Source organism: Eptatretus burgeri, chromosome 18 (assembly GCF_056783735.1).
Source record: "Eptatretus burgeri isolate ZD-2024b chromosome 18, Ebu_testis_v1, whole genome shotgun sequence".
Classification (NCBI taxonomy): domain Eukaryota; kingdom Metazoa; phylum Chordata; class Myxini; order Myxiniformes; family Myxinidae; genus Eptatretus; species Eptatretus burgeri.
Window position 1 is genome coordinate 713,926 of NC_140978.1, and position 17,500 is coordinate 731,425.

Below are 17,500 nucleotides of genomic sequence, written 5' to 3' on the forward strand. Positions count from 1 at the left end.
TTAATGAATGATTCATCCCAAACTCGGAGAAGAGCAGGTAATCAGGATGAGTCTGAAGCAATCATTGGTGGGAAGAGTGGTGAAGTTACGATTGCATTTATAACTGGAATGTCCCTCGGTGGAGCACATACCTCTGCCAGACGGAGCAGTTTCGGTTTTGCATCCCACTGATAGGCCAGATATGTATGCTATCCTCAACCAAAATCTAATCAGCCTGTTCTTGTCACCTACCCAACTCATCCACCAAGTTTTGTCACAACCCACCCATAACATTTTGAAATGTCATGCTATATATTGTTTTTGGCCGAATCTCTCAATTGTGAATAATCATTTTATAAAATTACAGTGTATTATCCGGCTCCGGATCCCCCACAAAATATAATCAATTCGTCCTTGTCACACACCTAACCTGCCCACCAAGTTCTGTCCAAATCCATCCGTAACTTTTTGAGATACCCTGCTCAAAGGGACAGACAGATAGAGACAGACAGACAAACAGGGGTGAAAACATAACCTGCCTAACTTTGGTGATGGTGGTAATAAACCACAGTGTGGAATGGCATCAATGATCATGTATGGACCAGACTTAGCTGGACAGGTCAATTACCTCCTCCTTCACAGTTAATGATGAGCCAGAAGGGTTTTCATGAACAAATCCAAATTAGCCAGCTACTGAGACGTGTTCACTTCTGGAGGCCCTGTATTAAAATCTTTAATATGAATTTTGAGTCCACCATCTCTGAAATGTCAATCCAGTGTCATCACGACAAAGCCACCACTGGACCCACAGTTTTAGAAAAAGCATGCAAAAACAAAACTGGTACAGATAATTCTGTTGATTGGTAAACAGATAATTCCCTTGCTCATGTGGGTAGTGACAGTGAATAAAAACAATTTTTTGCCAAGGTTGCTTTTTACCCAACAGTTCTTGCTTTGCCAATGAAAGGCGCAAACTTTCCATGGCAACAAAGGAAACCACAACTTCAAGTGATGCCCGTATCCAACCAGGTCCTTTCCCCCACAAAGCCAGGCTTTGATGGTTCCGTGACCGTAAACCCACTGTGGCAGACCCCTCGGCGTATTTTATGGTTTCCTCCTCCTCCGCCTCCTTCTCCTTTGCAGTCGCACCATCCACCAAGCCATGTTTACCCTTCATCACCACACAAATATATGTACCATCCACATAAATTGCAACCCATACATTTATAAACTCAACAAACTATGCAAGTTTCGGTTTCACTTTTATGCCCAGGTGGTGCAGACACAACTCTTTATGCACGTTTTTAAACACACGGCCATTTCATCCAACCATTATTTTTGATAAATTCCAACAAATGGCAACAATAAGTGAGCATTTAAAAATGGTGGCGAGCAGAAAAAATATATAAAGAAAGGAGCAGTGTTTTAATTCCCGAGCAGTGGAAGGTGTATTGCCAAATGACATTTATAACATCATTGGTTAGGTTGGAAGGACAGCTTGAATGTAGTGTATTTGCTTGTCGCGTATTTGCTTAGTCATGTATTAATCCATTCCTGTGTTTTGATTGTTGGATGTGTCCTGTTGAACTTGTGATTGTGTGTCTCTGGAAAGACTCTCCAGGCCTCAGCTGGAAAGCATTCCTTATTTGTCATAGGTTTTACATGTAATCTTTGTTATATCCTAGGTGTACTCCTTTCACATTTCTCAACTTTCTATTAAACATCCCCCCTTATCTTAAAAAAAAACCTTCTTAAATGTGAAACAATCACTAACTCATTCTGCCTGTTATTTCCTTATTTCACGAATTCTTTATCCTTTTTATGCTCATTCACCTTTCCAAACCAAACCAAAAGAGGAAAGGGAGGAGGGGAGTGTTCCCTCTTCTCTTTTCCTGTTCATTCATTCCCTTGACATTTGTCCCACTGTCAGCTCGACCTTGCTCTTCCATGAGCCTTGCTCCTATAAATAAATAAAAGAAGCTATAAGATGGCATTTGACGTAAATGCATTAATGGATATACCTCCACCCGCGTTACATGTCAAACCACTGTTACATTTGATCTTAATTAAAGGTCAGATTAAAAATTAAAGGTCACATGAGAGAGACCACAAGAAAGAAAAGAGAGATAAGTAGAAAAGAGAAAACATCAGATGCTTCGAAGTCTGCTATGATTTTCAATGGGCACATGACCTTTGACCCGTTGAACCCAAAATTGAATCAGTTCATATTCGTATCGCAGTCGATACTCTTATGCCAAGTTTGATTGAAATCCCTTCTGTTGTTCACAAATTTTCATGGTAACAAAGATTTTTCAATTAAAAGGTCACATGATCTTCGACCTTTGACCTTGTGAACATAAAATTTAATCGGAGCAGCTGCCAATTTTGCTTAAAATCCCTTCAATGGTTCACATGTTATTGTGGCAACTCGAAAAAAAATTTAACGCCTCTGGAACGGACAGATACGCTGTAATAATACGATAATGGCCAGCAAACAGAAAAAAAAAAAACAATAACGGACAGTCAACCTGAAAACAATGACTTTTGCCTTCGACTGCGTAGGCATAAAAAAACAAACAAAAAAAAGAAACACACTTTTAAATTCTGTCTCGTTGTTCACAATAGCATTCTCATTCTCTCTCTCTCTATCCTTCCCAACACCCCTCCCACACCTTCACCTTCCTCTCTCTCTCTCTCTCTCTCTCTCTCTCTCTCTCTCTCTCTCTCTCTCTCTCTCTCTCTCTCTCTCTCTCTCTCTCTTTTCTCTCTCTCTCTCTCTCTCTCCCACGGCCCCACCCCTCCTATCCATCTCTCCCTTCCTTTCCTCTTCCCTCTCCTACCCCTATTCCTCTCACCCCTCACCTATTTACAATCTATTGTGGTCAAATGATTTGTAAAAGATAATGAAATGGGTTTTTTTTTTCTAATCTGTGGAGACACCTCTTAAAAGTGGAGCACATAGTACTGTACACAGAAATGTGAAAAGGCAGTGGGTAGGTGGGTTGTATATGTTATATCTCTAAAGGGAATGAACTAGAAATGTTCCCATCACAATCCTCTCAAGCAATGATAGCATGACAACCTGTGTGTAATAAGAATGACATCATTGATGAAAGACTATAATTTCTGGAATGGAAGTTCATTTGATCTACAAATCGTTACAGCTGAGTTTTAGCTAAGTTATCCAAAATATTAACAATATTTTTTATTGCTTTTATCGTCTTTGAAAAGTTACTCATAACCAAACATTTTTGGCTCGATTTCATCTTCAGAACATTGCATATTTGAACTAAATACCTTTGAGAGGTTAATTTGGTGTATTAAAAGGAAAACCTCAGAAAACCAGTTGCTGTGTTGAAATTCCTCTCGTTTCTTTTTAACATCCGTGTAATTTGAAGCATTTCAATATTACTGGACTGAAAAAAATGATTAGTAACGTAGTACATATCGACATGAAAAAGTGACTAATGTTGAGACACATCCTTTAAATAATTCACAGAAATTAATTTTATAGTTCTCGATTTCAAAAATGTTTTTGCACAAAATATTTGGTTTCCCAACAAACACGAAACTTACCTGACACATCATGAAAGGCATATGCGATGCTGCGATCACATTTGGTGCTATTTCAGGGAGAAACGAAGTGGCCAAACTAATGAGTGACTGCACCGTACCGTCGGTGTCCAACAGCCAACAGGCCACCTAGGACAAAGGCACAACAGTAGTTTGGTCATCCAATGTGGCTGCAGCAACAAATGGTTTTGGCCTGTTCATTACCCCATCTGAATCCCTGGCTTATGTTGTGGGGAAGCCAGGTTCAAATCCCGTATGTGTTCATTGATTTTCGAACCGCATCCTTGTCCTACACAAACTTGATCAAGTACAAGTTCCACGGATCCGTTCAATCAATGTACAACAGTATAATATTTTTTTTAAAGGAGGCATTCTATGTGATGGTAAGAGTTCCATAAATCTTTCTTGTATTTCTTCTTGAATTTTTGCACCCCAGAAAATATAAAGAACATGCTCAATATTTAACCATAAGGAAACAATTTAACTACAGTTGATTAATTACATATTAAAATACAGCAACAGGTTCATTTTTTAATGTCTGCATTTCATCCTCCACAAAATGTTCTCAGACATCCCCTCAACATCTGCTTTTTAATAATATCAACTTTTTCCTTGTCCATCTATACCCTTCTGCCCTGTTGTTGTGCATATTTTCCACAATTGCCTTGACCTGTGCATATAAACAGGTCGATACATCAATCAAGCTCATTCTTGGTTTTAATTTCTTCTCCTTTTCTTTCCCCCACATCTTTCACTCCATTCATGTTGAATGTTTTCATAAACAGAGGAAGCCAAATGTGGTTCCACTGCTTTGACCATGTGCTGCACTTGCCTTTGGGTCCTCAAGTGGGTTGGTCAGCTCTATTTGGCAGGCCTGCATCATAAGCTTGTAGTGCTCCCGGGCATCAAATGCCACAACTGTAGAATTTCCTGACTTTCTTGACTTTTGCCGGCAGGTATCTGCAATGAAAAAGGTACAAAGTTTTGAAGATCAAATAGCTATATTTGATTCCAATTGTAGTCATTTGGGTATTGAATGAGAATATGCTGATTGATCGGAAAGTTAAATATCACAATTAGAGCTAGCAGCTCTCGTAAAACTTGTAATCCCAAGAAACAAAAACTGATTAACGATGAGCCATCAATGCACTCCTCAGCCATTCAAGGAGCTGCAAATAAGAAATGTGAACAATCGGTGACAAAATAATGGTAACTAATCCAATGGAGACACATTTCTGAACGTGGTTGCAATGTTACCGTTGCAAGGTAATTGCTAATTTGTTGCAAAATATGGTTGCTATCTATTTAGTCACAAATACAGGAAAAATATTTGCTCAATTTGATTTGAATCGATTTATGGCAGAATTTCCGACCTCATTCTCACCCCTTTGAATTCATCATTTTTATGAAAGAGGTGTGGGGAGTGAGGAATGGGGTTAATAAAGATATAAGGGACGACAGGTAGTGATGGTACACTGCCAACTTGAAATGCTATAGGGAAGAGTAGGGTGAAACAGACTGATTAAAAGGGCAACCCCAAATGGTCAAACCACCTCGATGCTAATCTATCCCTCGCTACCCGACAAATAGTTGTCTTTTTCTGATTTCCGAATTATGAAGTAGGTAAATTTGTGATTAAAAGTCGAAATCTTCAGGTTAACCGTGACGTCACACCAGGGAGTCGATTGCCAGATCTGTACTGTTTACAGGTGACATTGTGGTACGATTTAACTCAAACGGCGAATAATTTTCGATTTTACACAAATACGCCAAGTCGATGCGTCCCTGGTGCTTGTATAGCAATACAAACCAAGATGGTGTCATGCTACACCAATGGCCGAAAGACCCTAAGTTTACAAGGAATTGTACGAGGTTTGTCAGAAATACCCCGAATGTAGATCAGGCTGAGAAAATGTTTGCTTTTGTGTTCGGACCATGTTACAGAACACTGTTATGAAATAACAGAGATGGCTAGATCTTGTGGCTATCTGCCACAATTGAGAGAAGATGCCATCCCCATGATTAAGTGGAAGAAACAGCCATCGCTCGAAACTGCAACATCATCTCGACCTAACTACTGGCACATGTACATGGACGATTTGAGCAGTGAATCAAACACCTGTTGCCATTGTCCGGCAATTACCACAACACCACCAGAAAAAAATTATCTACAACAAAATGACTGCAAATCAAATGAACCACCGTTTAATAATTTATCGTGGAGAGAAAGTACGTATGTATCATGACATCATCTACCCCAAGAGAAGAGGATTTGACCAAGGATGCTAAAACTTTCAGGATCCCCCCTCCACCATCCCCCACCCCCCACAATCCACACCACCATCCCACACCCCTTTCCATCCACCATCACCCCACAATAATCACCCCCACAATACCCACCATCACCCCTCACCCCCCCACCATCCAACCATAATCCCCATCCACTGTCAAGGGACATCAACACCTCACGGACATGACGGTGGGACACGGCATGGACACAAATGGCGTACAAGGAAAGTATTAAACAGGACGATCCTGTAACATACAAGACACCTGGTCATCCTGCAATGGTCAGACAAAGCATTCGTCACCCATTTTGTCCGCAATGATGGGTATCTCTGCTCGAGCAACATATAAACCGATTTATCAATGAATACAAAATCCCTCCCTTACAAACCATTAACTCAGCCTGTCATCCTTTCAAGGTCAGCAAAATGAGTACCAGTGTACTGGTAGAGGGGCACAGTATCAGCAGAGGGGCACAGGCACACAGCTGCACCTCTAAGAAATGATAAGTACCTGGCAGCCAAGCTGCCATACACAACAGAACAGAACCTATTTTTTCCATGTATTTCTGTTCCAAAACTGGATATTAAAAAAACAGTTCTCCTTTTCCCCTTTTTTGTTCTAAAACTCACTTTTTAAATATTTTTCATCTGGAAAAAAATATATGAAGACCACAAGGGGAAAACCAGAGATGTCACTTTTCATAAATTTCAGGGTTATTGCACCTGCCAATTGTTGGCAACATAAGGTTTCCTCTCACAATATTACTTTAACAAATAACCAGGGGTGTCACATAATTTATATGGTATAAAGTTTAGTCGTGCAATGAAAAAACAAGTGTTGTCAAAGCTGAACAAGTAGAAACCCAGAGTTGTCAGTACTTTACTCCTGGTTATCTCCCTTTCATTCATGTTAACTGTTCCACCATAATATTCAGAGTTGAGAAACTAAAAAATGAAAGGTTGTAAAACTTTCACAGCATAAACTCTGAGCACTACAATGGCCTATTTGGTTATATCATGGGCTCCGTAGTTGGTGCATATCGTGGTTCAAGCCTGGTCAAACCTTTATTGTGACTTTTATGGGACCCACGCCGTGGCTTAATGGTTAGCGCGTCTGAGTACCCATCCTCATTCGATGTACCCACCGCCCAATCCACCTGCTTCGGTATATGAGGGAGTCACATGAGGTGACTTCGGCATTCGCGGGGGTGGTTTATCCTTGGTTTCCCATCATATTAAGTCGTACGGAGTAAGAAATGGAGAATCTGTCGTCATATAAGCGAAATACCCTTGAGCATGGCGTTGAACACCAATCAAACAAAAAAAACAATGACCGTTTAATGTTGAAAAAAAATAATCTGTGATCACCAGTCATGTAATGTATGCTAATAACCAACAAGCATGGATTTGCGACACATCCTGGGTTAAAATTGCATGGCAATTATTAAACAAGGGAATAACCAGTGATGTCAGTTTGCAACATTGATTCGTTCTTTGCTCTTAAATTAAATAACACAGAAGCTTGGCAAATGCTACATGCTTAATGTGATCGGCCAATGATCACTCTTCCTTTTACTGGAAAAGAAATCTATATGACAGTTATGAAACAGTCCACCAAAGTCTTGAAACTTTGTTTTTCAGTTTCTTCAAAATTGACTTCTCCTGACATCTCTGGTTTTCCTTATGAAAACCTTATGAAAACCTTATTATGAAACCTTATGTTTCACCTTCCAGAGAAGGTGGCGGCCATATTGTGTTTCGGATCAGTTTCTTTTACTCAAACGCTCCCATCGGTTGTTAATCATATATTTTATGTTTCGCACTGATTGGTTAAGTGGTTTCATAGAGGATGAATTTTAAAGGCTCTCCTTTGATTCAATATGGCTGACAAACCATGTGACCAATGACATAATTATTTAACTATACTTCTTACGTGTAGTCAATCACATGAGTGAAGTTTTGCATCGATCAGGCAAGCGATTTCAAAGAAGGAGATTTTCTAAAGGTTTTCTTATGGTTCAATATGGATGTCACACCACGTGACTGATGAAGTCATTGTTAATAAACTACATTTCCCTTGGGTAATTTATCACACATTTAAAGTTCTACATTGATTGGTTCAGTGGTTTGAGAGAAGATTGTTAAAGGTTTTCCTGTAATCCAAAATGGCAGCCAAAGTCGATTGAAATTCAAGAAGTTTTGGGACCGTTAAACCTTTTGATGGCATACTTATAGATAGAGGGGGAGAATGCCATGAACAAACTTGAGTGCTACCACATCAAAGATCATTTCAGCCAAGTTTGGTCACAATCACAGTAGCAGTTTCAGAGAAGAAGTTGCAAGTGTTTACAGACGGACAGACGTACAGACTGATGACGCACCATCCCGTAAGCTCACCTGAACTACGTTCCAAGTAAGCTAATAAAGCAGTCGGCCCTGTGCTTCTGCTTCTTTGTAAGAGATGCCAGTGATGTTGAGAGCTTTTCATGCCACAGCATACAAGTGTGATAGGTTTGAAACATGCATGCCATTTCATACTGGGAAAGCCACATTTCCAAGCTGGCCTCCAAAGCCAGTTGCCATCTGGGCATCCTCTGTCATGCAAAGTCCTTCCTTGGCACACCTGAGCTCCTGACCACATACAAAGCTTTCATCCGCAGCCTGATGGAGTACTGCTCTCCATTCTGGGCTGGTGTTCCCACCTGACACCTTTCTCAGCTTCACTCTGTGGAAACCAAGGCACTTAGAATCATTGGTATCTCCCGTGATGAAGCTGAGTCTTTGCGTCTCTCACTCTCTCACTGCAGGCAGGTCGGTGATATTTCTTGTCTTCTTCCATCTCATCTCCAGTCTCGCCCCCCCTGCTCTGTCTGAGATATGCCCCCCCCCACCATATTTCCGCAGGGCACTCAAGATCCGCCAGCAACCCCCTTCTGGTGAAACTACTAAAATCAAGAATCACTGCTCACCTTCACTTTTTCCTTCCTCTTTTGCCCACCTTTGTAACAAACTCCCATACTCTCTTCAATCCCACTCTTCCCTCCAGTCTTCAAAACAGCAGTTCACCACCTCTCTTATCTTCCCCAATCCAAAGACATGATCTTTTCTACCCCAGTTAATCCACCCCAAACCCACCTTCTTCAAATTCCCTGCTTTCCTTCCTGAAAGTCCCAGTAATGTCCATCTTGTATTCCCCATGTTCCCCACCCCCATCCCTCTCCCTTCCACAGATCTCCTAATGTCTGTTCCCCACTCTTTTGTGCGTCCCTGTCCCGCCCCTCCTGTCTCCTGCTCCCTTTGTTATATGTTTTGTGTGTTAGCTCTTATACGAGCCTCGACATTGTTTTCAAAACAAACAAACAAAAAAACTGGCGATCAGTACAATTTTCATGTCGAGACAAATGCAGAGAGAACTTCAGATTTCCCAAGGAAGGACTTAGCATGACTGAGGATCCACAGCCTACGGGTGGCTTTGGAGAACAGCTTTGACATATAATCTACCCAGGAGATGTCAGAGCTGATGGTGAGACCTGGAAGTTGAAAAACTGATCTTCCAGTGGTTGCTTATGGATCGAGAACGGCACTCGGAAGAGCGCATACCTCTGCCAGGCTGAACAGTTTACATTTTATATCCCACCAATAGGCCGGATATGGATCCGGACCTGAGCCACAATCGAATAAGCTTGTTCTCGTCACTTAACCAACTCATCCACATAGTTTTGTCATGACTTGTCCACGACTTTTTGAAATATCATGCCACATATAGTTGTTGGCCCCATCTCTCAATGGTGAGGAATCACTTAAGAAAGATGAAAAAATTCTCCAATCCAGTCTCGGATCTCCAGCAAAATCGAATCTATTCTTCCTTGTCACACACCCAACCTCTCCACCAAATTTCGTCCAAATCCGTCCACAACTTTTTGAGATATCTTGTTCACAGACAGAAAAACAAATAAACCAATGTCACCCACAGGGTGACCCGTTTCTTGCCAAAAGGTGACCACGTGTGACTTCTTTAAGGTCACACTGAGGTAAACAGAGCTGCTATCCACCAGGAGCGACTCCTTGAGGAATATCTGCCTCCAAGAGATTCCGATGAGAATCGTTCTAGAGTAACCATGAAAAATATGCTTTTGCCTCATAACATCACTAAATGACGTCATAATGTCTCAAGCTTGACATATCTAGAAAGCACTCATCGAGGTGTTCAATTTGAGGTACTAAACGATATGGTTCCTAAAACTTGAAAATTTGACCTTGGGGTCAAATATGTTTCACCTAAGGCGCTAACCATGAAGGTCAAGGCCAATCACCACCAAAAATTAATCAGCTGAGTGCCAGACCATGAACTATATTCCCATGAAGTTTGAAGACGATCCGATCAAAATTACTCAAAAAATAAGGGTTTCGTCGACTCCCCTGATTTGCGACAAAGTGACCTTGACCTTTGACCTTGACCTTCAAAATTTTGTGCACTGAAAGGGACCTCTATAGGTCTCTGATATGCGAAGTTACAAAAATATCCAATGATAACTGTGCTCTGCAGAATTTTTTATACGTGATTACAAACAAACAAACAAACAAACAAAGAAACAACAAAAAAAAAACATACAAGCTGACTAACATATCTTGCAAAAACTTTGTTTTGGCAAGATAACAATAAAGACATGCAGAGCACGATACTTGTGTAATCCCTAAAACAAATTTGACCTGAAAAATAATTGGTGGTTGAATTCAGTGAGCTGGTATGCAAATTTGTTTCAAATTTCAAGTCAATTGGATGAAAATTGAGGATTTTAGAAATTTGACAAAGTTGTTGACCTTTGGCCTGTGTTGATTTTTTCACCTTTTGACCTCAAAAACAATAGGCTTCTTGCTTTTGACAAACTATACCAGGTGGTGAACGTTTGTGAAGATCAGTTTGAAATTGTGTTCTGTAGGCATTTGACAGACAAACAGATAAATATAATTGCAAAGTCGACCGACCAATATACTTGAAAAATCTTCGATTTTGCAAGTAACAAACCAACAAATGAACATAAAATATTAACATACTTGGCAAGAAAAATTTTTTGCGAAGTACAAACACATACGACCAACCAATACAATTGAAAAATCTTCGATTTTTGCAAGTAACAAACAGACAGACAGACAGAGACAGACAGGGGTTAAAACATAACCTTCGTCTACCTTTGGTGGCGGAGGTAAATATATAGGTGGATTTGTTTGACAATCCTTCTGAAGAGACAGGGAGAAACCTTTGAGTATTTGACGAGAATCTGATCCTTTCCAGATTAACAGAGTGACACAGTTGCTGTGTGCCTGTCAGTGGGATGTGGGTACTGTCTGAGACAATGTGTGGTGTCATCTGCAAAAAGGAAGAGAGGGTTCTCCAGATAATCAAATATCATTAAGTTGTACTCGGAACAGGGTCATTAATAGGTTATTACCTCTGCCACCAAAGTAATGCATCAGCTGGGGGGGGGTCCTCGTGTGCAAAAAAAAGTACCCTAAGTTACTCACTGGAATTTTGAAGTTGACCACTTCCCTTAACAGGAAAACTTGGTTACCATTTACATAACCCGGCAATAAGTGCGAAAATTGTGCCTCTTTTGGGGGTTCCAACGGAAATTGTCGGGCCAATTATTAGGGTAGTGGAAATGAAAACGACTGTTACTTTGCAGTCTTACACCCTAGAAACACAAACTACCCCTCAAAATGTCGGTCTTGAGACCCTCTTGCATATGATAAGCAAATTAGGTTCATTGGTTCAAGAGTCAGATCACTAGAGGTCAAAAGGTCACGAAAATTTGGGTCAAGTGAAAATCTGACCTAGCTCTGAAACATGCCCCACAGAACATGCCACATCCATATTTTACCCTCTCTGAGGGTCTATCCCATCACCATAGGTGCCAAAGAACACAATCATATGAATAAAGTGGAATTTGTTGCAATAAAATGAAAACAGCACAGAATGGAAAGCGGTCGACTTTCAATCTGATCAATTTTTGGCCACCGCTTAAACAATTTCCTGTTGGGAAACTTAAATGGTTATTATGTCATGCCCGCTCACCCTCGATAGACAAATTAACCCTGAAACTGTTTGCCTTAGAAGACTCTTCCATGTGATATTACCTTCATGGAGGTTGGGCCAATAATGAGGTCACTAGAGGTCAGAAGGTGACGGAAATTGGGGTCAAGTGAAAATTTCTGTGGAAAATGCACAACAGCACATGCCAGATCCATATTTTTTCATCTATGTCTTCTATGAGAATGCCAAAGGAACACAATCAAATCGGTAAATGACACTTAAATATGGTACCTTGTACGAAACCAACGATTAATTCCCCCAGTTTAATTGCAGGTAGGTTACCATCACAATAGGATTATACTGACATGAGGCTGACATGAGGATTATACCACATGCAATGCATACTGTTAAACAAGGTAAAAATCGTATCATAGTCCTATCGTCAGACACGGATGTGTTAATTTTGCTGATGTTATACTGGAGCGAGCTGAATGCAAACGGCCTCGAAGAACTCTGGGTGAAGGAGTTGGTGACTCGACAAGATACATTCCGATACATATCCTTTCAAAGAGGATCGGACGAAGTTTGTGTCAGGTTTTGCCTGCTGTCTACACACTAACTGGGTGTGACGACACAAGTAAAGTTGGAACCAAGCATGCTGCTATAATAGCCAATCCAGAGATGTAGTTAAAGGACTTTGTGGTGGCGACAGGTAACTTGGATACAGTAATTGATAAAGTAGAAGCCTATCTGATGCAGGTCCTTAAGAAAGGAACAACAATGAAAACCATGACCCAGCTCCGAAGCCACAGGTATGATCATGCCAAGCGGTCATGTTTGGATGACCTGCCACCCACAAGTCATGCCATTCGGTTGCACATTTTGAGAGCCTACTTTGCTACAAAAGAGATGGTGTCCCTCCTCTCATCATGCGAACCCTCTGACCCTAGACAATTTGGTTTCAAATTTATCGATGATCTTCTGGTCCCAAGCAGGGGGAACAATCCAATTCCTGAAGACATTGCAATCCACTGCACATGTCAAAAGTGTGGAACTCGGAGGTGTCCTTGCCGCGGTTATAACAATCTCTGTTGTACATTTTGCACTTGTCAAAGTGACTCGGAAAAGTCAAGATGTCAAAATGTATTTGGTGTCATCAGAAAGTGACTGACTCATAAGTTTATATGCATTTCCAAGCCAGAATCACATTCCACCAGTTGGTATGTGTTTACTTGCTATGTTGGAGTGGCAGTTTTCGTTTATTGTTTAGGTCCTATGGTGGTCATTAAGTACATTCCATTCATATCTGTATTTTTTGTATCTATTCCAAAAAATTTGACCCCAATAGAAGACAAAAATATGGATCTGGCATGTGCTGTTGTGCATTTTCCACAGAAATTTTCACTTGACCCCAATTTACATGACCTTTTAACCTCTAGTGATCTCATTATTGGCCCAATCTCCATAAAAGTAATATCACATGGAAGAGTCTTCTAAGGCAAACAGTTTATAGTGGGGCAGATAACAGCAATTTTTGAGAGGAATCGTGCAAATGATGATACAAGCATCAAATTTGGCACATTTGTTCTCCAGGGGATTCTAATCAAATCTGCCTGATTGGCCATTTGAAAATCCAAATTTTGAAAAATTTGAAAAAAAATTTTTTTTCAAAAAATTCAAGATCACGAATCAATGTTGGATGCAGGCTGAGATTGGTGAATGTTTCAGAAACATCATCAAATACGTTCCAAGACTGCCATGCAGTTTTCTTCCCTTTACCGCGGAAGGCAGACACGACGTCACATCCAGTGAACGCATGGAAGTATGGGATCCCTCGAGCTTTCTCAGGCCCTATTGCAGAAACTACCTCATGGACTGGAATCCATCGCACCTTGGCTCCTTGGCCAAAGGCAATCCACATGTTCTCAAGACCTAGTTCCTGTAAGGATGGCAGTACTGATATTGCTATGACTAGTACGTCCATGTCATTAGCCTTAATGATAATGGACTTGCTACCATCCGTCGTTGCATCCCTGGCGTGTACAAATATTCGAGTGTCAGCTTCTTCATGACAACATGGAGACACAGCATCCAGTGACTTCCTTGTGTTGCTAATGGCATCTTCTCCTTTTGTGACAATGACTGTGCTTGGCCTCTGTGCTTCACACATCTTTTCCGCAAGGAAGTGAAACAGCTCAGTCTTGTTGCTGTCATCTCGACAAAAGCTTCTCCAGTTACTTGTGGTCTTACTTGTTCCTGTCACTCTTCTTCTGATTCCTTGCCCCCTTTTCGACCTTGCCTCGGACTTCAGATATGACTTCTTGTACACATCAAACACTACGTCCACCCTCTCATACCTGGCACCATAGCATTCCACCTTTGGGATGATGTCTTCTTCAGCATCGTCATAAAATATCTTTGAAGTGCGTGGAGGTAGGGCATTGATAAGTGCTGAGCCATCAATGATGACTGCATCTCTCCTTGGTTCTCTGTCTGGGATGTTCACTTGCGCTTCAAGAATTTCAGCCAACTGTGACTTCAAATTTTTTTGAAGTTTTTTTTTTTTTCAAATTTTTCAAAATTTGGATTTTCAAATGGCCAATCAGGCAGATTTGATCAGAAAGCACTGCAGAACAGAAATGGCAAATTTGATGCTTGTATCATAATCTGCACGATTTTTCTATCTACGACACTATTAAGGGTTAATTTGTCTATTTAGGGTGAACGGACGTGACATAATAACCATTTAAGTTTCCCAACAGGAAATCGTTTAAGCGGTGGCCAAAAAGTGATCAGATTGAAAGTCGACCGCTTTCCATTCTGTGCCGTTTTCATTTTATTGCAACAAATTCCACTTTATTCATATGATTGTGTTCCTTGGCACCTATGGTGATGGGATAGACCCTCAGAGAGGGTAAAATATGGATGTTCTGTGGGGCATGTTTCAGAGATAGGTCAGATTTTCACTTGACCCAAATTTTTGTGACCTTTTGACCTCTAGTAACCTGATTCTTGAATCAATGAACCTAATTTGCATATCATATGAAAGAGGGTCTCAAGACCAACATTTTGAGGGATAGTTTGTGTTTCTAGGGTGTAAGATTGCAAAGTAACAGTCGTTTTCATTGCCACTACCCCTAATAATTGGCCCGACAATTTCTGTCGGAACCCCCAAATGAGGCACCATTTTCGCACTTATTGCCGGGTTATGGAAATGGTAACCAAGTTTTTCTGTTAAGGGAAGTGGTCAATTTCAAAATTCCAGTGAGTAACTTAGGGTACATTTTTTGCACACGAGGACCCCCCTAGCTGAAGAATTAAAGGTGAAGGATGCTATGTTTTCACCCCTTTCTGTCTGTTTGTTACTTGCAAAATCGAAGATTTTTCATTTGTCTGTTTGTTTGTTTGTGTGCAGGAGATCTCAAAAAGTTGTGGACAAATTCAGATGAAATTTTGTGGACAAGTTGGGTGTGTGACAAGGACGCACTGATTAGATTTTGATGAAGATCCGGATCGGACGACTAGAATTTTAAAAAGTGATTCTTCATCATTCAGAAATAGGGCCAAAAAATGATATATCGTATGATATCTCAAAAATGTAGTGGGCCTGATATGTTCTCGTGGATCAGGCATTGCGTGGTGGAGGTATGCGCTCTACCGAATGCCCTTCAAGGTAATGTATGCTTTATACTTTGGGCCTTTATTTTAACATGGGCCTTTATTGGGTTTTATGGGTTGTTACTTACGAAATCTTTAGATTTCGTAAGTATATTGATGACTTCCGTCCTCTGTTTGTGTGTGTGTGTGTGTGTGTGTGTGTGTGTGTGTGTGTGTGTGTGTGTGTGTTTGTGTGTTTGTGTGTTTGTGTGTTTGTGTGTTTGTGTGTTTGTTTGTAGGCACGATAACTCGAGAACGGAAAAAGCTACCAATGTCAAATTACACCACGTGATTCAGGAGGGTGATTGCTAGCGCTGGTTAGATTTTGGTCAAAATCAGTCAAAGGTCAAGGTCACAGTGAGGTCAAACATTCGATTTTTGATGGTTTGGTACAGAATCATCGTAGAAACTTCTGGTTTGCGTTGCTACCTTCTCGAGAGACAGCTTTTATTAAACAAGGTCAGAGGTCAAGTTGATGATTTCGTAAGTACTAGTCTATGGCTGCTTGTTTTGTTTTTGTTGCAGGAACAAGGCAAGGTGCAGCTGACAATGGGAGAAACACCATTGGGTCTTTATGCTTTTGGCATTTTTGATTTGGGCCTTGATTTTGATGGTCCTTCGAGCATAAAGAGGAAGGACAACATAAAAATAGTACGTTAGTTGAAGCTATGAGGGATGAATTAATTAATGAAATTTAAAAAACAAAAAAAATAAAAACTTATGAATATTAAGATCAGTGAAGTGGTTACAATTGAGCTACGCTCACAAGTATATCAACTCACTACAAAATAAGTAAACAGGTTTAAAGGTCAAGTGAGGGAGGGGTTCGCAGGAGGGACAAAACACAAAGAGCAAGAAAAGTACAAGAGGCATTTCCAATTCAAGCATCTTGTGCTTTTGGTATCTTCAAGGTGTGCTGATATTTTTGGCAACAAAGTTATCGGTAAAGGTCTGCAGTGGCCGAACCTTTTTGTTAAGCCACATACCACTTGTAGTATCCGATGTCGCATCAGTGGAAGCATCAGTAGCTCGGTCAATTGTCTGTTGCATTACTTGCTTGATTCCCAGCAGCCGTTCGGAGACTGACAACACCGGATTATGTTCTCGAGGTACCAGGTTGTTGTTTTTTTCTGCAGGATAATAAAACAAAAATCAGTACCACAGCCAAAACAAGTTGTAACAGGATGAATTAATCCCAATGTACATTTCCAGCTTAATCCAAGCCCTTCACAAATACACAAGGACAATATTCATGCAATAAAGTGTTTTATCGTTGGATATTTTATCCTCGAATTAAAAAAAAAAAACACAAAATTAAAAAATATATTTCTTATACACCCAAGCAACATAATGTGGAAGGAATTTCAGCAGCCACATTAAGTTGATATGAAACACAAAGATGTATATTAAAAAAAAGATGAAGAAAGCACTATATCGAGACAGGTCCGTCAATATTTATCGGTTTCCAAAAGGAAGACATGAGCTAAAAGCTTGCAGAATGATTTGAGCAATGGTATGCCTTATTCAAAACCTAAATATATAGCTTCAGATGATCATCACCAGGCTGTGACGAGGATAGTAGGAGGAACATCGTAATGTGTACAAATTGATGTTGTGAATAACATCTATAGTCATAATTCTATGATTAATTGGGAAGCATGGCATCACCAATAGGTAGGTGGGAAGGTCCACACTCTTGACAGCATATCAGGGCACTCAGAAGTTATGAGCATTTCTGAAGCTGAGAATTAATTCTGAACAAGTTGCCACTCCATCACATGAAACCGATACAAGTGAAGCCTCTCACTCAAAAAGCAGTCATGGGAATGAAAACCAAAAAGGTTAAAAAAAATTTCTAAAAAACCCAGCTAATCATTTGAAAGAAAGAACACCCCCCCCCCCCCCAATGTCATGCTGGCAACGATTTCATGAAGACACCAAAATTAATAGTTTTTATTTTAGTAAATTTTCT

The 17,500-nt window shown here is 40.4% G+C and overlaps 1 protein-coding gene across 1 annotated transcript in view; it reads right to left on the reverse strand.

The window, feature by feature from the left end:
• Positions 1 to 14: 14 nt before the first annotated feature.
• The window catches only part of LOC147008451 (uncharacterized), a 34,144-nt gene continuing 16,658 nt past the window's right edge, over positions 15 to 17,500 (reverse strand). The window contains exons 4-7 of the mRNA XM_085864485.1: positions 16,515 to 16,658; positions 4,385 to 4,512; positions 3,556 to 3,681; positions 15 to 1,150 (exon numbers count right to left, since the gene is read on the reverse strand). Coding sequence (XP_085720611.1) covers positions 713 to 1,150; positions 3,556 to 3,681; positions 4,385 to 4,512; positions 16,515 to 16,658 — 836 coding nt within the window. The 3' untranslated portion in view covers positions 15 to 712. The remainder of the gene's footprint in view (positions 1,151 to 3,555; positions 3,682 to 4,384; positions 4,513 to 16,514; positions 16,659 to 17,500) is intronic.